The 25,202-nt window shown below is 43.5% G+C and overlaps 1 protein-coding gene across 1 annotated transcript; it reads left to right on the forward strand.

The window, feature by feature from the left end:
* The first annotated feature begins 9,038 nt into the window (after positions 1 to 9,038).
* Positions 9,039 to 24,836, forward strand: SLC10A2 (solute carrier family 10 member 2). Its single transcript, XM_033145882.1, has 6 exons — positions 9,039 to 9,482; positions 12,857 to 12,975; positions 18,788 to 18,876; positions 18,961 to 19,136; positions 22,201 to 22,358; positions 23,896 to 24,836. The coding sequence occupies exons 1-6, from the start codon at positions 9,043 to 9,045 to the stop codon at positions 24,063 to 24,065; spliced, it is 1,152 nt and encodes a 383-aa protein (XP_033001773.1). The 5' UTR covers positions 9,039 to 9,042; the 3' UTR covers positions 24,066 to 24,836.
* Positions 24,837 to 25,202: the final 366 nt, after the last annotated feature.

Consider the following 25,202-nt stretch of genomic DNA (forward strand, 5'->3'; position numbering starts at 1 on the left):
ATACAGAAATCTTACTAAACAGAAGTCAGAAACAGCAGACGTTTCTGAATTAAGGCTTAAAAGATCTTCTGTTTCTGAAATCATCTCCCTAGAGTCTAAGAGACCATAAGATTATACACTCTCCATTCTTTAGTATAATCTTCTGCAGTATGGCAGCATGCCACGGTTTTCTATTAAAGCATGTTTATTTTTAATAGGGAAAAAATTGATTGTGGCACAAGGACATTTCTAGGTTGGATTTTGAAAACATGACAACTTCCTATTTCAGAATGTGACAGTCTTTCAAAAACTTCCACGTTTATCTTAAACTAAAAGTGGCTTTGGAGTCTCCTTCCAAATTTTCATAACTACAGGGAGCGTGTTTTCTACAGACCATTCCAAAAATATTTGACAATGTTAACAAACTGTCACTTTTGTACCGAAAGGGTCTGCTCTGGGCTGGCACAACTTTAAGTGCAATTGCACCGCAGTTTGTTTCGTAGTCAGCATCACAATACCTCACAACAGCCTCTCAGGAATATGACTGTGTGGGGCAAGAGTTAAGATCTACCTGTGAGAGAGGACTTTGCATTTTCCCTTCTCATTTTTCTGTTTCTATTTTTGTTTAGATCAGTTTTTTTATTGTAATGTGGTATGAAAAGTCCTAATAAAACTTCCCAGTCGAAAAGGGAATACAATGACATGTGCAAGTACCGAATGTGTTGCTTCACAACCTTGGAGTAAGTGTTGGTGCTGACCTTTAAAACCCTATGCAGCCTCGGCCCAGTATACCTAACGGAGTGTCTCCACCCCCATCATTCAGCCTGGACACTGAGATCCAGCTCCAATCCACCTCTTGTTGGGGTCTGTTCCACTGCTGAACAACTCTGACTGTCAGAAAGTTTTTCCGAATGTTTCTTCGGAACCTCATTTCTTGTAACTTGAAGCCATTGGTCCTACCCTCCAGAGCAGGAGAAAACAAGCATGCTCCCTCCTCCATGTGACAGCCCTTAAGATATCTGAAGATGGCTATCATAACTCCTCTCAGTCTCCTCTTCTCCAGGCTAAGCATACCCAGCTCCTTCAAGCGTTCCTCATAAGACTTAGTTTCCAGACCTTTGGTCATCTTGGTCTCCCTCCTCTGCACACGTTCCAGCTTGCCAACATCCTTTACAAATTTGTGGTGCCCAGAATTCCAAGTGTTCCAGCTTTGGTCAGACCAAGGCAGAATAGAGTACTATTACTTCCCTTGATCTGGACACTATACTTCTGTTGGTGCAGCCTAGAATAGCGTTAGCCTTTTCTGATGCTGTTGACACTGTTGACTCATCGTCCCAAATAGGTGGCTAAAATATACATATGTCTGTTTAAGAACTTCTCTTATTCCCAGCATAACTTCGTTGCCAGCCCCAAATGTATTGCTTTCCTTTCCTTTGGACCACATCAGCGAGGCTGAGAGGGAGGGGGTCTTGTCATCTGGGCAGCCCAGGACCTCCATACACACTGCCCAGGCTTGCACCCCAGAGAGGTAACTTCAGTGCTGCAAATGAAGCAAAAACAACATGGGAGGCAGCAATTGTCTCCAGCCACAGCAGACACTGTAACTTTCCAATGGTTTGACTTCACCCCTTCATTGTCTCCCGAGACAGACGGATGCCAATTATTATATTTGGGGGTGGGGCAGAGGGAGGGTGAAACAAGCATAAATCCAACACTTTTATCACATTAAAATCAATTGTTTCCTAAAAAGCCAGTCTTACATTTATACCTGCCTAACATGCAGATCAAATCGGGACTAGAGCAAACTTAATGGGATCCTCTTTAACGAGGGTCCTGGTTGCACATGGGCCCCTAAGAGAACCCCTGCCAGGTTGAAGGTGCTGGGTGTGGCCCAGGCCTTGTCTGTATGGCCCCACAATCACACCAGGCTATTTGAGCCAATCAGTGCAGGTGGCGTGATTGGTGGGGGCCTATAAAAGCGCGATGTGGCTGAGGCACTTGCTTCGCGCTGCCGAACACCCACCCTCCCGTCCCTATTTGTAGGTGTTGCTGCTTTGGCCTTGCTTCGGATATTGGTTGGTCACCTGTTTTGGAACAGGGGCCGGGTAGGAATTTTCCCATCTGCCAAATTGGCAGTGGCCACTTGGTTTTCGCCTACCCCCTTAGCAATCATCACAACTTTGTAAGGTTTGGTGGTTAGGCATTGGCTTAATGAAGCGTGTGGGAGGGGAGGTGTGGCCATCACCTGCCCCTCCATGAATAAGGATATTCCAGTAAAGGAATCTCAGGGAGCTGGATCTCATCCGAAGTCCGCTTGAGGGGCTCGGGCCATGCCAGGACCACAGGAACCCCGGGGTGAGCTTCAGTTGATCTTCATCGATGTTGCTCCCTCGTTTGGTGTTTACCCTTTCAGACTACCAGCCAGAGAGGCAGGAGTCAGTTATAGTCTGTTGCCAATGCCTAAGCCAATACCACTCACTTTGCTGTAATCAATAAAGTTGTGGCCTAAATTTTGCCCATTAACTTAAACCAAAATTATGTGCCAGTGTGAAGTTATTTACTTGGGGAAGGGCTTGGGGGCCTCGGGGCACAAATGTTGGGACTGACTGAGAGCAACGGATCCCCTGGGAACCCCCCAAACACCAGAATTAAGCATCTTACTGACTGGTGCTCAAGACGGAGCGTATCAAATAGTGTCCTCATGCTGTTTTTATCTCTCTCACATACAAAACTTCCCTTTCCAGTAGTCTGGTTGCTTCTCTTTTTCCTTTCTTGTTTATCCCCCACCCAGCTTTCCAGAATTAATTGCTGCCTTTGCAGTTAAAGATTTGAATGAAGGAGAAGGTGGTTTAATTGAATTCTGGAGAGATTACACACCATTAGTTTCAGGCTACCTTGCGAAATAACAGAATCAAGGTCTTAACATCAAATTACAGCGTGTTTGGAGTACACAAAAAGCCACTATACAAGCCAATTTGTCTGGTAAAATACAGTGCATCAATAAGATCTAATTGGCGCTCGTGACTCAGATTAATTGGCTGCGGTATCTTGAAGCTAGTGTGATGGATTTATTTTAATTACGGATGCAGCTTAAGCTATTCTCTCTCTCTCTCTCTCTCTCTGTGTGTGTGTGTGTGTGTGTGTGCATGCATAGCTCTTATTCTTATTCTTTAGGTTTCTATCTTGTTGTTGTTGTTCAGTCGTTCAGTCGTGTCCGACTCTTCGTGACCCCATGGACCAGAGCACGCCAGGCACCCTTATCCTCCACTGCCTCTCGCAGTTTGGCCAAACTCATGTTAGTAGCTTCGAGAACACTGTCCAACCATCTCATCCTCTGTCGTCCCCTTCTCCTTGTGCCCTCCATCTTTCCCAACATCAGGGTCTTTTCCAGGGAGTCTTCTCTTCTCATGAGGTGGCCAAAGTATTGGAGCCTCAACTTCAGGATCTGTCCTTCCAGTGAGCACTGGTTTCTATCTTATTCCAACCTTAAGTATTGGCACACGATAAACTATGAAAGCCAGACAATGGAAACATAAAGAGGAACCTCTTGCACAACCTCCAACATTCCTCCGATGAAAAAAGGGACACTTCCAACTCCCCCAACTGATCCACCTTCACTCCTCATTTTTTGTCCCTCCAACATCTCTATCCAAAGTGCAACATAAGGTGGAGATGGAGTTTAGCCTACATGTTTAATAACTTTGTGGCAAGACATCAAGTAAGCCGCATGTAACCCAGTACCTCGAAATGGCAAATTACAAAGGTATGTGTCAACTGACATGTTAGTTTCACTCCTACCAAACTTTGCAAGGAAAACAGTTACAAACCAAAATGTTTTCTAGAGAGCAATGCATAAGTTTCTATGCATTCTAATGAAACCACGTTATATTATTTTGCTCAAAATTAACTGCAAAAATTCAGATACTTTACTGAAAGAAACAACATTTAAAAAACAAGCAGTCGTGCATATACACATTCCCCTGGTATCACATGAAAAGTTCTGAAATTTGGCTCAATAGGCCTAGGTGAATCTTCCCTATCAAGTAAAACTGTAACTTTTCAAGTAAAGGCTGGGTTGATTTGCATAGTCTATTACATGACAAAGTCCAAGGTTGATACTTACTAGGGAAAATGAAAATGCCGGCTTTTATTAAAGTATTCCAATCCAATAAAATGATTTGAAAACATTAACGTCTACAGTTATGACATGAGTCATATTTCTTTGACTTCAGAAATATGGAGTGATGTACATTACAGCTATTTAACCAATAAGCTTTGAGGTCACTTTGACAGTTCAGTTGCCAAAAGGCCAAAAATTACATTCTTGGTAATCATTGAGTATCTGCCTCGTAATCATTGATGGGCATAGACACAGTAAATCTGGGTTTCGGAACACTTTTTTCATTCCACCAAGATGATGTGGTCGTCTATTAAAAAAATTGAAATGTGCTTAGAGACAGTTAGATGGCAGCATAGGGCAAATCCGCTTATCACATAAATTGTGATTACCATCATGGCAAAATGAAACTATGGATGCATTTCTTCTAGCACACAAAGCCAAGATGGAACTTGAGTTGTCCCAGAGTTTTCCCAATCTCTGGGACTCTGCACAGAATGACAATATTTCTTTGTTGACACTCTAGGCCAGACATAGGCAACCTTCGGCTCTCCAGATGTTTAGGCCTACAACTCCCATGATCCCTAGCTAACAGGACCAGTGGTCAGGGATGATGGGAATTGTAGTCCGAAACATCTGGAGAGCCGGAGGTTGCCTATGCCTGCTCTAGGCAGAGACAGAGAACAGTGCAGCTTCTTGTGACATATGATCTCTTAAGCCAAGTGGGCTACACAAACTTCCTAGCAAGTGGGAAACTGTTGCTTACTGGGAGGATGAGGCAGCAGACAGGTTGGTGTGGTGCAAACACGCAGCAGGAGCTCGAGATTGGCTCTACCAGTGCATTTTCACTGTGCTGACCTCCCTGCCTTTTCACCTCTCTCCTTCCTGGTATGCAACAGTGCCCCATCTGCTGGAAAGCTAGTTGTAGTAGCTCCCCAAACACACACACACACACACACACACACACACACACACACACACACAAACTGACAAGCTGCTTCTGGTTCCAGCGTTCTTAGTTCCTGCCTGTGTTTTCCGTTTGCTTGCAGAAGTCAACAAAGAAGCCAGTTTGCACGACAATACTCCTGTTTTCTCTGCCACCCTTTTCGAGGTCCCACTCCCACCCCCACCCCCACCCCCCAAAAAAATAGCTTCAGAAGATCTCCCAACCCTCTGGAGAATATAATGGGGTAGGAGGGGGCTGTAGGGAAAGCAGAGGAAGGATAAACCCCGTTGCATCGGATGTCACGCCTTTTAAGTAGTTGAGAACAGAAACCTTAACTTAACTCCAGGTAAATTTAAAGGCTGCCTACTCTTAAGAGGGCCTTCTCAGTGGCTGCTCCCAGACTCTGGAAATCCCTCTCTGCAAAAGCTAGAATGGCTCCATCCTTCTTGGTCCTTCCACTGGCAGGTGAAGACTTTCTTGTTCCAACAGGCATTTGGGAATTGACTGCTTTTAATGAAAGAGCTGGTGTCGTGCTGTGTTTATTGTAATGGTAGGTTTATTAAATATATATATATATGTGCATGCATATAGTTTTAATTCTGTCCATGTTTAATTTTTCTATGTTTTTAGCAGTTCTTTTATTTGCCTTGAGTCCCTTCAGAGAAAAAGACAGGGTATAAATAAATATAAATGAAGAAGAAGAAGAAGAAGAAGAAGAAGAAGAAGAAGAAGAAGAAGAAGAAGAAGAAGTTGCTTAACTAGAATTTTCATTAACTGTTCCTATTGTTCCATGTTACACATATTAATGAGCTTTGCCATGTGGAATCTCAGTAAAGCCTTCTTCAGAGAAAATTGTTCAACAGCTGGGTAGACACTACAAGCTTATTATTTTGCTTATGAAGGTGCTGTTATCCCCAGGCCCCTCTCTTTGTTTTTGCCTAGCTGTTGAGCAATTTCACTTGCAGACCCACCTTTAGGTTTGAATTATGGTATGTGTTGCAGCAACCTCTGTATTAACCATTGCCCTACATATGCCAGTGTGGTGTAGTGGTTAAGAGTGGTAGACTCGTAATCTGGGGAACCGGGTTCGTGTCTCTGCTCCTCCACATGCAGCTGCTGGGTGACCTTGGGCTAGTCACACTTCTTTGATGTCTCTCAGCCCCACTCACCTCACAGAGTGTTTGTTGTGGGGGAGGAAGGGAAAAGGAGATTGTTAGCCACTTTGAGACTCCTTCGGGTAGTGAAAAGCGGGATATCAAATCCAAACTCTTCTTCTTCTATACCCATCGTCTTTGCCAGCAAGGTTATCTGAGGGCAGCAGCATATTTGTTACAGATAAGACTGTAATTATATAACTATATATTTTATTTAATTAACTTCTAATAAGACTCTCATTTTTGTTAAGTGAAAAAGTCAGCTTTGCAAACTTAGGCAACAGATATTCTTCAAAATAACAGCATTTCAACTCACAGCATCCAATGTTCAAGATCACAAACAGCCTTGAAGTCAGAAAACATTTCCCTTGCATTCTTTTGTCTGCTAATCTGCAATATTTCCACTATCAGTTCCATAGAGACTTGCTGTTCCTCTTCACAATTCACTTGTTCTTATAAAATTATTTAACTTTTACACCTGCCATCTGACAAAGAGGTCTCCATAACAGCACCTCCACCTTTAAGCAATTGCTTTATTTCATAAAACACCCATCCTTACAGCATGCTAACTTGATAACGTTTTTGCTTGGATGCCAAGAGAAAATGTTTTCATCAATTCAGCACTCAGTCTATTCTTGTGAAGCAATTGTGACCTTTTCACCACCCTCCCAAAAAAAACTTCACTGCAACCATTTTTTAGCCTAACTAGCATCTTATCCTCTAAATAAAAGATAGGGAAAGATCCACTGTGCATTATTACAATGATCAAGGAAGGCCTTGCATGCTTTGGACAAGCACAAAACGCTGCTTTATTAATACTAATTATTTGTAGTTACATGAACCGTTCTGCAGTTCTACAAAGCTGTCTGTACTCCTCCCAAACTGCTTTTCCAGAGAGATCCTGCCTGAAACATGGGTTTGGCAAATCTGTAATTCTCAACAACAACAAAATCATCTCCCAATAGAAGCGGATGGTTGTTTCCTGAATTCCCTTCACCATAATGGTTTTTAGGCCTGACTCTAGATTTGGGGGAAACCTCAGCAGGGATAGGAGAATCTGTCAATTTCAGTTTCTCTCAGTTCCTCGTGTTCCTCATTCTTAAGTTCAGTCCTCTATATTTCCACATCAGTTGGTGATTTTGATGCAAATCCATCAGCGTTTTAGTGCAAATTCCTACATTTTTGTGTGCAATTTTGCTTAACATGTGCATTTTTGCAAAGCAGTAGTATACATGTTTTTATGCACACTTTACCCTAGGATATAAATTTTTGTGCACACTACTTGGCTGAAGAACTGCATTGCAAAATTCAGAACAGTGAGAATTTGGGGGTGGGGTGGCTGTGCTTCTGTTTCAGAGAGTGGGAAATGAGGTAAGTTTGTCTTTAAAGGAAAACTGAATGAAATTTCTCTGCCATCTCTAGACTCCTGAGCCAGTGCCCATCCCTGCCACTCTATCGCTTGTGGGCAAACTTCTTGCCTGCCTGTAATTGGCAGTGGTGCTGAGCAGAGCTCCCAGGCCACACTCAATGCCCGAAATTCACCATTGCTGCTGTCTGGATTATGCCAGTCTTGTCGCCAGGGCTGACAAAATTCAAGTATTATTATTACTATTAATGAGAATAATAATAATTGAATTTAATACTGACTTATACCAGGAGGTCTCAGGGCATTTCACAGAAGAAAATCAAAATATAAAACTACAAAATACATAATTAAAATAAAAACAACAACCCAATAACCTTCCCCCCCCCAAAAAAAAAGGACATAGGGTGTCAATCAAATCAACCAAAGGCCTGGTTAAAAAGGAATGTTTTTGGCTGGCGCCAAAAGGTATATAATGAAGGCACCAGGTGAAGTTCCCTGGGGAGAGCATTCCACAGACAGAGAGCCACAGCAGACAAGGCCCGTTCTCATGTTGCCACCCTCCACACCTCTCAAGGAGGAAGCCTCAGATGATGATCTAAGGGAATACAGGGCAGATCTGTGAGTGAAGAGCTCCACCCCACACTGCCCCTGCCTCTCCTTAGAGACCCCTGAGTTCCAACAACAGCCAAGGACAACAGTCATAACGATATCACCAATTTTCTCAGGTAGTCAATAAGGTTATCATGAATGCCAACGCGCCTTTATGCATTGTAGTCAAAACAGGCAATCTTCCAGAAAAGATAATATCAATAATAAACCTTGTGTACAAAGAGACACAAACATGCACACGTGAAGAAGACCATGGGAGAACGAAGGACGTGTTTCACCTCAACATTTCAGAATAAGACAAGGAGACACAGACCACCTATCATTGTATTTTTCAGCTGGAAATATTAGGGTTGGGCATGAGGACACTGTTGCCCTTTGGATGTTGGGCGACAAGCCCCACCAATCCATGCTGGCTGGAGATGATTGGAATTGTAGTCTTGCAACAACTGGAGGGGACTAGCTTGGGGAAAGCTGTTGTAAAGTGTGGCATATCACATTAAGTTAAATGAAAAACAAAGCAAGGCAAAGAAATAAATATGAGAAAGTAAGCCCTTAAGAAGTCCTCATGAACCTCATTTCACTGTATTCGCGATTCCTTCCTGATGGCCCTTGTGTTTAAATATTAAAATTAAAATTTGGCGTGGAGTCAAATTTGGGGATAAATGATTGATTCAAAGTGTCTGTATATTCATTTGTACAACTGGAATGTTGTGACTCAGCAGTTGTTCTCAGCTCTAAACCTTGACAGCGGCCAAGTTCAAGTGTTTATTTAGCACTTTATTGCCCCTCGTCATTTAAAAATGAACTGCTTTGAGTTACTAGCATCCATACAGAGTTTAAGAGGCTGGCAGAGTGTTTCGTTGCCGTAACAATGCAGGACCACCTTTCAAGCACAGCGGGCATCTTGACCACTCACTTTTTGACAACCCAGCCAACTCCGAATTTTTCATATTGCTCTGCCAATGCCACGATTTGCAATGGCACGTCCTGTGCGCTGCCCACTGACAATTACAACAGAGTTTTGAGCACCATTTTAAGCACCGTCCTAACAATCCTGTTGGCAATGGTGATGTTCTCCATGGGCTGCAACGTGGAGCTGAAGAAATTTCTAGGACACATTAGAAGGCCATGGGGCATAGCCATAGGCTTCCTCTGCCAGTTTGGAATTATGCCTCTGACTGGTTTTGTGCTGTCGTATGCCTTCAAAATACTTCCTATACAAGCTGTTGTGGTGATCATCATGGGGTGCTGTCCTGGTGGAACATCTTCCAATATTTTAGCCTACTGGGTAGACGGTGACATGGACCTAAGGTAAGAGATATTGGCTTTCAATGGAATTGCCTCCTTCCCTACAGACCCTCTCAGGTGCTAATGTTGGTGGAGAGTGTCCTTTTGGTCATTCCACTGCCCTCAGAAGCTCAGGAGGTTGCAGCCCAGGAGATGACATTCTCTGTGGCAGCCCCTAAGTTGTGGAATTTCCCACAGAGGTGCATCTAGCACCTTCATTATATAACTTTCGGTGAATGCTGAAGATACATCTGTTCTCCTTGGATTTTTGCTGTTGAGATGTATATGTTTAGGATCCACCTTATTTTCTTAAGTTTAAGTTCTTTTAAACTGCTTTTCATATTGTATAGTAATGTGTTTTAATGCTAATGTTGTGTTTTCATTGTTCTAACCCATGCTGGGATGTTAGGGTGAAGGACAGGTAATGGAATAAATTTAATAATAATAATAATAATAATAATAATAATAATAATAATAATAATAATGTGCAGATACCTGGAACAGGAGTGGCCTCTAAGGTATCTCACTCAAATCCTTCCCCGAATTATAGTACCAACTCTGTATACATTAATTACTGAAAATTTATTGTGGCATGAAGCCACACAATCCAGAAAGCTTCTTGGAACTTGCATGCATCCTGGCTCCATACAACAGCAAACCCTGATGCCGCATGGCAAACTTATGTTGAACTTCCCAGAAGGGAGAAACCTATACAAAGCTGCTGGGTGTATAGAGCTACTAATAAGGTTATCTGGATTGTGTCTGTTGATATTGAACAATTGCATGCTAGTCCATCAGTAAACATATTTTGGGTTGGTACTATCTACTCAGCATGCAATTCCAGGCTCATTTGCAAAGTTATTGACTCTAACATCACGGTTAGAGCAGCAAGGGCAGATGGAGGAGTGTCCTTGGTGGCTATTCCATTTGACCTCAGCCCATAGCTGTCAACTTTTCCCCCTTTTTAAGGGAAATTCCCTTATTCCGAATAGGATTCCTCGCAAGAAAAGGGAAAAGTTGACAGCTATGCCTCAGCCTGACTTTGAGATAACAGGAGAACCCAGTACAGTAGTAGAAGCAGCGGCAATTAACAATAGATCCTACTGCCATTTGGAGCACACATTTCCCCATCTAAAGTTTTTTTCCCAAATTAGAATTTGTCCTGGACTTTATCCAATGGTGCAAAAGGCAATATAAGGGGCAATGCACATTAGGAAAATGGCAAGGGGGGTGGGAATGGTAAGTCACTCTTTTCCCCAGTACTGCTGCCTTGATCCGATTCAGCAACCCCTGAGGCTGTTTTGAGCTTTTTATCAGGGGGGTGGGGGCATGCAGCAGATCCCATGGCATGCCTCCCAGTGTCTTGAGTAACTTGGCTCTGAAATAACTTTTTCCCCCACCCTAAAATGCTAGGCATATCCTTCATGAGACAAACCATCCCATCAAGGCTATCAGCTCTACACCTTGCTTGAGAGCTTCCAGCAGCATCTGACTGGCTGCTTTGAATCAAGTAACTTTAGATTAGGAAGAGACCTGGAAGGTCATATAGTAAGATACACACACACCCCGGCTCAGTTTCACATCAGCGATGCAGGTCTCTTTCGGCAGAGGTTGATCAGCCACTACCAGAGATGCAGTGCTAGCATCCCTGAGTGACAAAGGCTGGCTAGACTCTGCTTAAATGCCTGCAGTGAAGGAGAGCTTCTGTTCCACTGCTGAACAGTTCCTATCCTTGAGACATTTCTCCTAACGTTTAGTTGAAATCTGCTTCGTGGCCATTTCCACCCATGCATTCTAGTCCTGCCCTCTGTGGCTACAGAGAGCAATCCTGCTCCATCTTTTCTGCATGGCAGCCCTTTCAATATTTGAAGACAGCCGGAATATATGGGGGGGGGGGGCGTTAATCTCATGAGGCACAACTCTTACATTCTGCATCAGGGCCCATCCTAATACACACATTTGTCTCAAACCTGCTGGGCTACCAAGTTGCCTTTGAAACTCCGGAGCTCAGACAGGACATTTAAAAGCAAAGCAAAACACTATATGGTGCAAATATTCACCCCACTAAAGAGATCCTCAGACCCACAAGGGCTGTTTCACAGGTGATCCACAGTGCCGGATGGCTTGCCAGGGAGAAAGGTCTTCCATATGCACATATGGAATGCATATGGAGAAACATACAAACTTATGCCTGCAATAACATGTTGCTAGAATTGTCTTTTGTCTCCCACACATCCCTTGTGTTTTCTGCACCAGGGCAAAGGAGTTTCCCTGGAATACTTCTGTAATAAAAATCTGTACCCACTTCCAACATTAATGGTGAACAGGAGTAAATTCCCTTTTTTCCCCAGTCTAGCAAAAGACTGAATTGGCCTGTTTTTAAATAATGCAATTTAAACAATTTCTGTGATCCTATAATCTCTGCACAGAAGTAAATTCATTTGTTTTCAGTGGGTCTTATTCCTAGGTAGGTGTGCTTAAAGACTTTTGGCCACCATCTTTATACTTCAATTCTGGCATTTACCAGTTTTGACTTTTCTTTGTAGCCAAGAATTTAATTTTCTCAGGACCAAAGGCTTCACATTCTAACTTGGCACAGTGCTGTCAAGTATCCCGTTTTCCCTGGGATCTCCCTTATTTCAAGCAGTTTCCCGCTGCTATCCCTTATTTTTTATATCCCTTTAATTTCCCGTTTTTTCAAAGGAAGCAGCTCCTCTCCCTCCCCCTGCTGGCCAGGGACTGGGAAGACCTCGCCTCCTTGCAGCCTCAAAGCAAGCGGGAGCCATTTCCTGCGCTTACAGGCACCGTAGCCCACAGGCAGCGTTTCCAAAATACAGTAAGCCTACTGCGCGTGTTCACACCAGTGCCCCCATGTGACTGTCCCCGGGATAGGTGAGGCTGCTGATCCCTTATTTTCAAATCCAAAACTTGACAGCTATGACTTGGCATCATCTTGTGACTACCCACCTAATCCTATCAAGCAGCATTCCTTCCTCAGTGCTCGCAAGACTGAAGGGACATAAAACCCCACTGAGCAAATATAGTGTGAACAACCCAGAAGCAGCTCTCAAGGTTCCTGTGCTTTTCAGATGGCCCTGCTATAGCATAGAAGTTCTGCCAAGGGCCTTACGGGGAAGAGGAGAGAATAAGACCTTCTCCAACTGCTTTCAACCAGCAACCTCCTTAAAGCAGCCTCCAGATGTTTTGGACTACAACTCCCATGAGCCTCAGCCAGAACACAGTTGGTTGGCGTTGCAGTCCAAAACACCCGCCCCAGAGCCAGGAGAACCAGCATAAATCTGTGGTGAGCCTCCATTTAAAAGCCATGGACTCACCAACGCAAAAAGTATTTGTAGTTTGCATGGTACAAATAGTAATTGCAACCAACTCTCTTGCAGCATCAGTATGACAACATGTTCGACTTTGCTGGCCATGGGAATGATGCCACTTTGCCTCTTCCTTTATACCAAAATCTGGACAGACTACAGCTCCCTTTTAATCCCCTACGACAGTATCGGTAAGTCACATGTGCACCTTCTCCCACAGCAAACATTCTCTTATCATACATCTCCAGGGTTCCATGCAACTGAATTCTTGCACTAGCGGAAGCCGGCACGGTGAGTCCCGTTTGTGCAAGGGGACTTTTGCCCCCTCCCCCCAAAAAAAAATCTGGTCAGGAGAACGACTGGATGGCTTTATTATTTCGGTCACAGACCAGTTCCAGCCCACATACAATATCAAGGAAGTCATAAAACACGATAGGGAGAACCCCCAGAGCAGCACACAGGGCAAGACATTCAACCCAGCAAGCAGAAATGCTTTGGGTGGTGGAACAATAGCTGTAGTGTGACATTGAATTCCGCCATAAGTCTACAATGCCAATGCACCATTGACCTACCATGTAGAGCACCTCTGTAGTGCTGAATTTGGGGTTGGTGAGTGTGCTGCTTCATCATTTCCCATTCCCAAACTTCATCATTTCCCATTCCCAGGTGTGCACACTTATTTGAGCCCACGGTAGCTTCCTCCTAGGCTACACAATCTGCGTTGGCACAATGTAGGATGTTCCCTCACAATAAGGACCAAAGTGCCCCAGGTTTTCGCCCAGGATGTGTGTTACATTTCCAGTGGCGCCCTTGTAAGTGCAGTTAAGACAGCATCAATACACGCTTCTGTATTTCATTAAAGGTGTGTGACATTATTGTGGTCACAATTTACATTGTTTTTTGAGAGGATGTGTATCTATGTCTCTACATTATCAATCAACATCCTTTGTGGAAATGGAATGATGGTTCTGGTAACATTTGAAGTTTAAATGCTGAGTAGAAGCTGGACTGAATACAGCATCTCTACTGGGGGAATGGTTATAATCACACTGAGATGTTGAGTTTACGAAAATAAGAAAGCTATGTTTATTGCAGCAAACGAATGCTTGATAGGACTATCGTACTTTGGTCTAACTAAGTCAGAGATGCACTGCTCCATGTTTGCTCTTGCATCTTAGGTGGAGAGAGCTCCACACATGTCTTCTTCTCACAAGGAAGGCATGGAGAAGGAGAAAGTGGGGTCAGCTCAGCAACCCTAAGGGTATCAGTCTAACACTGAAGAAAGCTGCCAAAAGGACAGTGCAAGGAGGACAGTCTAGGAAGCTTGAAGTTAGAGGTTCCTCTCTACCTTCCATTTCTCATGCAGGTAAATCAGCCTACAGTGAAAGCAGAGTTGCACCCTGACATTTCCAACAGGTGCAAAGATCTCCACAAAATTTATTTCAATTCTGGGGTGAAATGTGGGGTGCATTTGTAAGGGCTCCCAGATTTCACGTGGGATAAGTTAAAATCAGCAAGGAAAGACACGTTAAACTTATGTTTTAACTAGACAAACGTGGAATAGCCATTGTGCCAAGAAAACACAAAACAAACTAATATATGTTTCCAAAATAACATGGAAGATAGTTTACTTGTCACACAATTCTCCCTATTACAAATAGACAGGTATGTTTATATCAAGAATCCTTTGTATAAGACTGATAGAAAGATTGTCTTCTGGGCCCCTTAACAGGTCTGAAGAACAGGCTGGTAGCCAATGGGACCATTAGTATAGTTTGTGGCCAGTGATATTATTCACATACTTAAAACCAAAAGATCATGCCCAGACTGTCAAGTTACCATGTACAAAAAACAAATAAATGTGCAAGCTCTTTCCACAGTTTTTGCTAGCAGAAAGTCCAAACAGGCTGGTAACACAGGCATTAGATGTGGAGTGCTGAAGATTGCTACCAACAAATTAAGATGCTCACTTGGATGTGTTCTGCACCAAACATGATATCATAATGCAGCCATAGCAGAAGTTCTGAAAAAAGCAAGAAATCTATATAGTTCTGCACATGTGGTGATAAAGCTTCTTGTGAAACTGTTCAACCAAGACAGCATGTTATGGAATGTTCAGTTGCTAAGGAAACTAAACAGGTTGCAGTCCAGCTTCTGTGAGGACAGGGGAGTATGTTAGTGTGACTGGAATTAAAACCTCACCCAGATTCAGATTGCATATTTGGAACAGGTTCTAGGCTGAAGGGATGCTATGGAATTGGAAAGGGTTAGCCACAAAGAATGTAGAGTAGCCAAGAGGGAGCATGAAGAAAGGGTAAGTAGAGAATGAGACTTGGAAAAATAAGGACAGAAAAGAATCAGCTGAGGCAAGCAGCTAAGAAAGCTCCAAAGAAACTTCACAGCACTTGATAGGCATGGGCTGTATAATATAAGAATGAGAACAGGAATTTTATGGCTGGTTAGGTGATAAGGTGTTGAAAGGAAGAGGAACAATGTAGTCAGTGGCCTGGAAAGCAAAAATGTGAGAAACAATGAGTGACGAAGACAAGGAAATGAAGAAAATGAGAAACCTCAAAGGGTCTAGGAAGAAAGTGGGAAGGCAAAGGACTTTGTGGATGTCGTCAATGGGTTATAGGTTTGCTCAGTGTAGAGTCTAGGCTGCAGTAAGGGAATTCCAGCAGTTGTGGCTTTTGTTTTTAGCAGATGCTTGCAACTGAGCAACTCTAAAGAGGCAATAAGGACGGAGAAATTTCACATATTGGTTTCAGCTAACCAGTCAATTCTTTGGGTATAGTTTTCTGGTCAACATTTGTTGCCTTGGGATCCAAAATTGCCTTCAGATCTATGCCATTGTACTACTAAGGCATGCTGTGTGCATGGCACAATAATGGGACGGCAGTATTACTCTCTGCCTCCACTTCCAAGAAGCAAGAAGCCATTTGCTTATATTTTCTCTTCTTCTTCTGCGAAACAAAAAAACCTTAGAATGCCACACAACTAGAGAAGCTTTAAACTAGTGCCGACTATAGAAGCAGAACCCCAAAGGCAAAAATCAATGCTTCATAGCATCATAAAAAAAAGAAAAGGTACGCCGCAGAATGACAACGATTAACCACAGGAGAAATAAAGCTGTATTTTTGTTATCCAGCTGGGTGAACGTGTGACTTTTTATAGGCTATCAAACACAGAGCCAGCATGGTGCAGCAGGTAGTTGTCAGGACTTTGATCAGTGGCACCGTCTCAGGCATGGCAATCCCTGGGTGACCCTGTTAGGGCAGTCCCTCGCTCTGTCATCCACAGGAAAATCCCCACCTACACAGCCATGAGCTTCCTGAATGAGATAATTGATTAATATTTGATCCTTCAATGCAGAAAGGACAACTATGTGTGAGAAAGCATGGGAACGGAAATAAAGAGCGCAGGGAGATGCCTTATGCAGAATCCGACCATTGCTCCGTGCCAGAGGCACAGGGTTCCACCTGACATTGGGGGGGCTCGTTGCATGTTCGTGACATCACATGTGTGACACATCATGTGTGTCGAGAGGAGACCACGAGGAGCCCCAGCCCTTCAGGATTGGTGGGGCTCAGCCCTATTCCCACATATTTGGGGGGGGGTGAGGTGTCCTCAGCCCCATAGAATTGGAGCCTATGTGTATTGTCTACACAGATTGGTAGTGACTCTCCAGGGTATAAGGCAAGAAGTATTTCTCAGCCCTACATGAAGATGCCAGGGGTTGAAACCTGGGACCTTCTGACATTTAGAAGACATCTGAAGGCAGGCCTGTTTAGGGAAGTTTTTAATGACTGATGTTTTAATGTACAGTGGTACCTCGGGTTAAGAACTTAATTCGTTCCAGAGGTCCGTTCTTAACCTGAAACCGTTCTAATGGGGATTCCTGCTGCCGCCGTGCCACCACCACATGATTTCTGTTCTCATCCTGAAGCAAAGTTCTTTACCCGAAGTACTATTTCTGGGTTAGCAGAGTCTGTAAACTGAAGCGTCTGTAACCCGAGGTACCACTGTATTTTTAAATCTCTTGTTGGAAGCCGCCTAGAGTAGCTGGGGAAACCCAGCCAGATGGGCGGGGTATAAGTAATAAATTGTTATAGTATTATTATATATTGACCCCTTCCCCAAACCTGCATTTTCAAAAGATCACATTGTTCGGACCTCAACCTTCTCAAGCAAAGAGTTCTTTTTTTTTTTTATAAGAATTTATTGGTTTTACAACAAACAACATACAAATATAACACCCACATTAACCCACCCCCAACTAGAAGTAAACAAATACACAAATACCAATAATTCTTCTTCTTATGCTGTAAAAAAAAAAATTCTTGGTCGAATCTTGGTACAGACTTCCCCTGCCTTTTCACCTTCGGTTCCAATCCCAAATATTACTTTAATAACATCTTATACCATCATAATCTTAAAAAATCCAAATATCTAAAAATTAAAATTCAAAAGCTTCTTTTTAACAAATCCTGTTTCGTAATAAACAATATTTTCCCATTCTTAACTTAACATAAATCAAAACATGTTATAACTTCATATTAATTCCACACAAGATTCTAGTTCTTATCCCCTTATTTTCAATATGCATCATAACAAATATCTTCATTCACTATAACTGCTGTTAATAACAAAAATTTAAAATACCTCTTTTCTTTCTCTAAAAGCTTAAAGTCTTGACACACCGGTTTCAGGTTACCATAATACATTCTTTGCCTTTATACCTTAATATCGTTCACCCTATCCCCCTTCTGTCCATTTTCTTTGGTCGTCTTGCTCCAGAGCTGCTCCTCGAAGTATCCTTTTTCTTTACATAACCACAGATCCAGACTAAATCCAAAATAGTCCTTGCATAGAACATCAGGGTGCGCACCTTTTCTCCCAGCCTCTCCGGTTCATCATCACATTCTTCTTTTATTTGTAGACATAAACATAAAGTTCTCACCTTCGCTCCCAAGCTCTCACCTTGGGAGTTAGATATAACAATTTTCTCCGTCCTGGGTCTGCCACCCCCAAAAGACGATCCATTACTCCGGAGTAGCCATACCTTTTCATCCTGTTGTTCAATCAGCCCCTTCAGTTCTGTGCCAAGGCTCTCCTCCAATACAGCCATTTCCTGTACAGTCTCCTCTGTGGGATATAGCTTTTTTGACATATGACAGTTCAATATTTCCAATTTTCGGTTGAGCAGTTCCAGTCTCAATAAAATAATCCTTTCTTCATGGGTCCTTTCACAGTTCATAACCAAGTCAAAAACAAAGCCGAGCATGGCAGAAGCGGGCATAGGTGTCAAATTGCAGTTTCGGTTCTCAGACTTCTCCATCTTGCCAGTAACTTTCCATTCAGTCCAAGTCTTTCACGGCCATTTTCCCTGAATCCAGGGCGCAAGAATCGAAAATTTTAAAAAGAGATACTGTCCTCCTGTTTAATCCCCAAAGGGAAATCCAAAAGTCTCACTTGTCAAATTTTAAATACTTTGTAGCCACCGCTGTAACAGCAGTCTCTTAAGCTGGTTATTTTCTATCTCCCGAGGGGAAAAAGGCAGGCTCCCTTTCCAAATGTCCCCCAGGTCGTCAACAAAGCACAAAAACAGATCCAATCCAATACTCACGACACCGGGATTCTTAAACTCCAACTTTGACAGGTAGAACGTTAACGCTCATCGCGGGGGCAACCGCCGCTTCGCGTCCCGGTTGGGGCATGTCCCCTGAAGCCCGGCTCCGTTTTCCCTTCACCCCCACTCCCCCTTTACAGGGGGAGCGAGGGAAGGGTTCGGAGCCATAGTGGGCATAGCCGGGGAGCCCAGGGTGCGGGACGCTCTTCCCGCACCCCATCGGAGCCCCGCTTTGCGGTAGCGGGGCTCCAACCCCCGGGACGGACTGGGTCGCCTCGCAGCCGAGGCAACCCACGACCGCTCCGCGATGTCGTCGCCGCCGGAAGTGCTCAAGCAAAGAGTTCTGTGCCCAACCTGTCCTCTTCTCTTTCCAGGCATTTCACTGGTAGCACTTGTCATTCCCGCTTCGCTCGGAATATTTTTTAAGCATCGATGGCCCACAAAAGCTAAAATCGTACTCAGGGTAAGGTGTGACATTCCCCTAATGCATTATCTAAAAGCTACCCAGAAATGTCAAGGTGTACTGACCTCCTCTTTCCTCCCTCAGATTGGTTCCATTGGTGGTGCAGTTCTCATAGTGCTCATAGCTGTGGTTGGAGGGATATTGTACCAGGGCTCCTGGACCATCACTCCTGCACTCTGGATTATCGGAGCCATCTTCCCATTCGCTGGCTATTCGATGGGGTTTTTTCTGGCTCGCATAGCTGGCCAGTCCTGGCACAGGTAAGGCTCCAGAATACAAGAATCGAACAGCTTCTGTTTCTTTCAGGCTTGATGTATGCACACACATTGGAGTAATGCTTGTAAATGCAACGCAAAAGTTTTGGAACACACCAAACATGTTGCAGAACATCTCATTTTTTGCAATTTCCCGACACACAGCTCTTCTGCAGCAACAAAGCTATAAGAAATACTTTTGTAAAGTTGTTCCTCAGCATCCCCACTGTGGCAACATTTTGCAATCCGTGCCCATCCACTTATCTGGTGCTGTGTACAAGCAAATTTGTCTTCTCATTTCCTGGGAGCTGACTAATGGCTTCAACACAGAGAGGTGACCGACAAGTCCCTCGGTGATTACCCAAAGGACGTCCCATTAGCTTGTGCTGTATAACAGAGATTTGCAAAGGCCAGTCAAGTTGAGAAGGCACATCAGGGACTGAAATACATGCATGGTCAGACAGCACCCTGTTTTAAAGGCCTCAATATGCATACAGGTCCGAGCAGCCGCAAGGTACATGTGTGGAATGGCAATATAAGATGCACTCCACAGCAGAGTCAGGAAGGTCACTCACTGCTATATCTGCAAATTTAATGTCTCGTTCTTTCTCCCTGTTTTGCAATGTACACTGACAGAAAATACATTGATGCGGTATGATACTAGTCACACATTCATGCATCGTGTAATTGACTCTGGATCAGCTCAAGGTGAAGCTCCCCAGGGCCAATTTCAAGGTGTGCATTCAGAATGCAAGTGAGCAATTTTAGGTGAGGTTGCTCAGCAGGGAAGTTCACACGGATTCTTAAAGAACCCACCGTCTGCCATTCAAACTATTTCCATCTTGCCCTTGGTCAAGTGCAGGGGGAGCTAACATGGCGCTCTCCAAGAGTTGATGAGTGGGACGCGGGTGGCGCTGTGGGTTAAACCACAGAGCCTAGGGCTTGTCGATCAGAAGGTCAGCAGTTCAAATCCACACAACGGGGTGAGCTCCCATTGCTCGGTCCCTGCTCCTGCCAACCTAGCAGTTTGAAAACATGTCAAAGTGCAAGTAGATAAATAGGTACCGCTCCGGCGGGAAGGTAAACAGCATTTCCGTGTGCTGCTCTGGTTCGCCAGAAGCGGCTTAGTCATGCTGGCCACATGACCCAGAAGCTGTACACCGGCTCCCTCAGCCAATAAAGTGAGATGAGCGCCACAACCCCAGAGTCGTCCGCGACTGGACCTAATGGTCAGGGGTCCCTTTACCTTTAAGTGTTGGTGAGCCTACAATTCCCAGCAAGCACTGCCCATGGTCTGGGCACTGGGATGTTGCATGTTGCAGTCCAACAATCTCTGGAAGGCATACAGATTGGTTGCCCTTGGTCAAATGACTGGAGAAATATCCAATGCCTTCCTTGCTCACTTCGCCACCCTTCCTATTATTCCAGTCATATCGTTCAGCCCTTGGGTATGGAGTTAAGAGAATGGGAGCACAATCCCATGTGTGATAACTTGGGGTCGATCCCCACTTATTTGAGTGGGTCTCACTGCCCAATATGCACCCAAAGTATTGCATCCTGAGTTTTCCAGCAGTAGAAATTTACCTAGTATATCGCAAACTGAGTATGTCTACTTTTGCACCACCTTTTTCAGTGTATACTGTGTGAAATCTCTGGTTTGGTCTGGCCACGTGCAGATTAATGAAAAAAAAATGTAGCCCATAAACAGAATAACGATGCAGGCAAGCCAGGCTCATTGTTTAAAAATATAACATGAGGACAATGTCTAAAGCGTGTATGTCTTTTTAAAATTTATTGTATAGCCCTAGGTAAATTTAAGCATTTTATTTTTTAAAACAACAACAACAACAACAACAACAACAACAACAACAACAACAACAACAACATGATGATGATGGTGGTGATGATACTGCCAGTTCAGAGCTGCTCCCAGCCTACCCAATCATTGCTCATATTTATTTTATTTATTTTACAAATTTTATATACCGCTAGATGGGAAGAAAACCTCTCAGCAGAAGTGCAATTGGCTGTCACACTATCAGGAATGCAGTGCTTTTTCAATGTGTACATCACATTATGTTCTGTCAGCACTAATGTGTGCGACATAGGTCACATTCATTATAACCCTTGTGGAAGGTACCTTTTATTACCTCGTTTATTTCTCTTAACTGATCTTTTAATTAGCTTTGAAATGCTTTTCAAGCTATATTTTTTCATGAAAATAATATAATGTTGTAAAGTTATGGTTCTATAACACAAGTAGACTATGATGTTGTTGTTGTTGTTGTTGTTGTAGCAGCGACACAGCTAAGTTGTTTTTTTAAAAAAGAGATAAACCAAACATATTACACCTTTTTGACTTTATAGTGTATAATCGTTCTTTCATTAAAAAGAAATTATTTTAGTGCTAATTAAAATGTTAATGTAAGGAATATATCACTGGGACCATTAAGAAGTGCTCACCGCAAAGATTTTAATCATATGCTAAGCTTTGATAAGTTTAATATCTCAATAGGGGACGACCTATGTTAAAACCCAAACCTTTTATAAAGGTGGTGCTAAAGGCATCTATACCTGTTGAGATTCTTGTATATATACAAGAAGTGAAGTTACAGGGAAGCAGGCAGAGGACCTTCTTGGTAGTGGCACCCTCCCTGTAGAACGCCCTCCCATCAGATGTCAAGGAGGTAAAGAACTACATAACTTTTAGAAGACATCAGGAGGCAGCCTTGTATCAGGAAGTTTTTAACGTTTGATGTTTTATTATGTTTCGATATATTCTGTAAGCCGCCCAGAGTGGCTGGGGAAACCCAGCCAGATGGGCAGGGTATAAATGATAAAACTATTATTATTATTATTATTATTATTATTATTATTATTATTATTATTATTATTATCATCATCATACAAGATGAGAATGTTTGGGTGATGGCGTTGTGCAGATTCACCATAAAGAGAGAGTGAACAAGATGTGGTGATTTCACAGTAAAATCTTAGGGTGGGGTGTGAAAGCACCCTAAATGTGGTTGTGCGTGTGTGTGTGATTCTTAAATAATGTTGTTTCTTTTAGGTGTCGTACTGTAGCTCTGGAAACGGGGATGCAGAATACTCAGCTCGCTTCCACCATAGTACAGCTCTCATTCAGCCCAGAACAATTGGAGTTGATGTTTACTTTCCCACTCATCTACAGCATTTTCCAGCTATTACTTGCAGCAATGTTTTTGGGAGGTAAGCCACCCTATGTACATCCCATTCTAATCTCTCTTCCCCCCCCCCACTTTTTATCAGTTTACAATAGAACAAGGGTTTTTACTCTGTTTCTTTTAGAGAGAGAGAGAGAGAGAGAGAGAGAGAGAGAGAGAGAGAGAGAGAGTTAAAAACAATAACCAAACAGAACAAGAAACTCTGACTTTGCCAATACTGCTCATAGATGAATTAACAAATCCAAGAATCATCAAGGTTGCAAACTGTACAAGTAAATTGCCTTGTCCCCCCCCCCATTCCCCAACCCATATAAGTAAGAGGCCAATATGATCGGTTTGGATCAAAACAGACCATAATACAGATGAAAGATGTTTGGCTTGGGCATGGGGCAATTGAAATACTTCTGGTCTGCCCCCAGGAAGTGACGCATAGGTCAATCCAGGCGGGGGTTCGTAAGACTTACATCAAACAGGGTCACCCCCGCAGGAACCGTTGTTTGGGGAAGTGCCTTTGGCCCTGGCCCCGCCTGGGCACGTAAACATGACCACTCTCCCCGGATCCCTTTAACGGGATACCCCAGCCTTTGGAGGGGCAGGCAGAGAATACAACCTCCCCTCCATCCAAGACAAAGGATTGCCCCAAAGGGGGTGAGAGGACTTGGTGCCAATCCAGTCTCAACCTTTGCTCTTGTCCAACAACGTATGCAGAATATGTCACCTGGCTCAGCTCAAACATTATGCCAAAACATGGATATTAAAGCTTAACTGTTTGGTGCAATGTCTGAATTTGGCAAATCAGCCAGCAAATCAGAATCAGAAGCCACAATTAGCAAACCATTGTTGCAGGTGTTGCTCCACTTTCGAAGGCCACTGCACCTAGGGAGAGAGCAAACAGAAATAAAAGGCTAACAAACTGCTCTAAACCATGGTTTACATGGAAACTCAAACCAGAGTTTTGTGCGCTGACTTCAACAAGGCCTTCCCCCGCCTCCCTTGGCTGTAATTTCATCTCAGGGCTAGTGTTCATGATTTATTGTTTATTTCTCAGGGGTGGTTATTGAGCCATACAGCAGCTACATACACGCAATATTGTTCATTTCCCTTCCAGTCTACAACTCTCTGGGTTGTGCAAATGAGACCTTAAGTTGTGTGCAGTGTATCATCTTAATGACTTCATCTGCACCCTGCATTTAAAGCAATATCATGCCACTTTAAACGGCCATGGCTTTCCCCAAAGAATCCTGGGAACTGTAGTTTGCTAAGGCTGCTGAGAGTTGTTTGGAGACCCCAGACAACCACAGAGCTACAATCCCAGGAAAGAGAGGCTGGCTGTTAAGCACTCCTCAGCATTAGCAAGAAATACCAGCCTTAACAACAACAGTGCACTATTAGCTATATCTTCTCAGAAGGAAGTCCCATTTAGTTCAGTGGGGCTTACTCACAGGCAAGCGGGTACAGAATCACAGCCCAGCTCTTCTTTGACATACCAGGTTCGGTTAAACACTGAAATGCTTTCAATCCTGTCTATTACGACCTTTGACATGTCGTGCCAATGTTGTTAGTCTACCAGGTGCACAAAAGGTATTTTGCTGATCGAGACTCGACCGACGAGGAGAACGAACCTGAATCAACTCAGGAGCCAACACACAATATGATGAATGGAGGATTTACTTTGGAGGTGGGAGAAGAAGGAGAGAAGCACGTGTCAGCGACTCCCAATGGAAGAGTATAGCCTTGAGCAGGCTGGCTGAAGGCAGACTTGGAGAGATGCATTGGACTGTGGGGAACAAGTCCCTCTTGAGATGACCATGCTGTATGGTCTGTACTCTCTCCATGAGGAGTAAAAGTGTAAATATGTGAATAGACCATATTTCTTAAAGCTACAACAGTTCCACTACATCTTCAATTCTCCAAAGGAGCACAGACCCTGGATGGGGACCAAGACATCTGGAATTCCATGCACGGCTGGGCAGGGATTAGGGTGTCCAATAACACTATTTAGGAATGAATGAATGGCTAAATAAATAAATAAAACCATTAAATAAGTGGCTAACTATTTAATGCTCTCCTATGGCTGTAGATTATAAATATCATTAAATCTAAAATCAGTTGGTTGGAGCATCATGCTGATAATGCCAAGGTTGCAGGTTTGATCCCCATATGGGGCAGCTGCATAGTCATGTACTGCAGGGAACAGGACTAGCTGATCCTCAGGGTCCCTTCCGACTCCGCAATTTATGGCTTGGCTATCATTAATCACCACATAATGATCTCTGTCAAAGGGTTGTCGACAGAAAATGTTCAGTCCACCATCTCCTCCCTGGAAGTCCCAAGCAATGAGAGATTCATAGGGAGTAAGAAGTTATTAAGACCTTTCGTGCGCACACCTACAAAGTAGTCTGGCCAGCGTGAACATTGTTCATGCATGTGCAGAATCTTGGAGTTGTACACTCCAAGCCACAGAAGAACTGGGAAATGAGGCTTGAAGCAGCTGATCATTACAGGGCAGACAAATTCGTATTCTGAACCGTTATCATCATCAACAACAACACCAACAATACCAACACTGGTTTATGAATCGCTATCTAAACAAGTATAACTAACAACTTCAGCAATGCTCCTCTCTCAATTTAAGCCCTGAATTCCCTGAACTTCTAAAGTTGAGGCACATTGCTTTAGCATCTCCCACTCCACAGATTGGTTACAGGTGGTCCATTCTAAGCAAAGAATGGTGGATAATCCCTCCAGTCCAAATTCATTATGTTTCCAAATCATAGGAGCCAACTTCTAGGAGCCAAGATCCTTTGGTCCCCCAATAAATTATTTGAGGGGGCTCGTCTCCCCAAAGTTGATAGGCACTGCCATTCAA

The sequence above is a fragment of the Lacerta agilis genome, chromosome 4 (genome assembly GCF_009819535.1).
Source record: "Lacerta agilis isolate rLacAgi1 chromosome 4, rLacAgi1.pri, whole genome shotgun sequence".
In the NCBI taxonomy this organism is placed as follows: Eukaryota; Metazoa; Chordata; class Lepidosauria; order Squamata; family Lacertidae; genus Lacerta; species Lacerta agilis.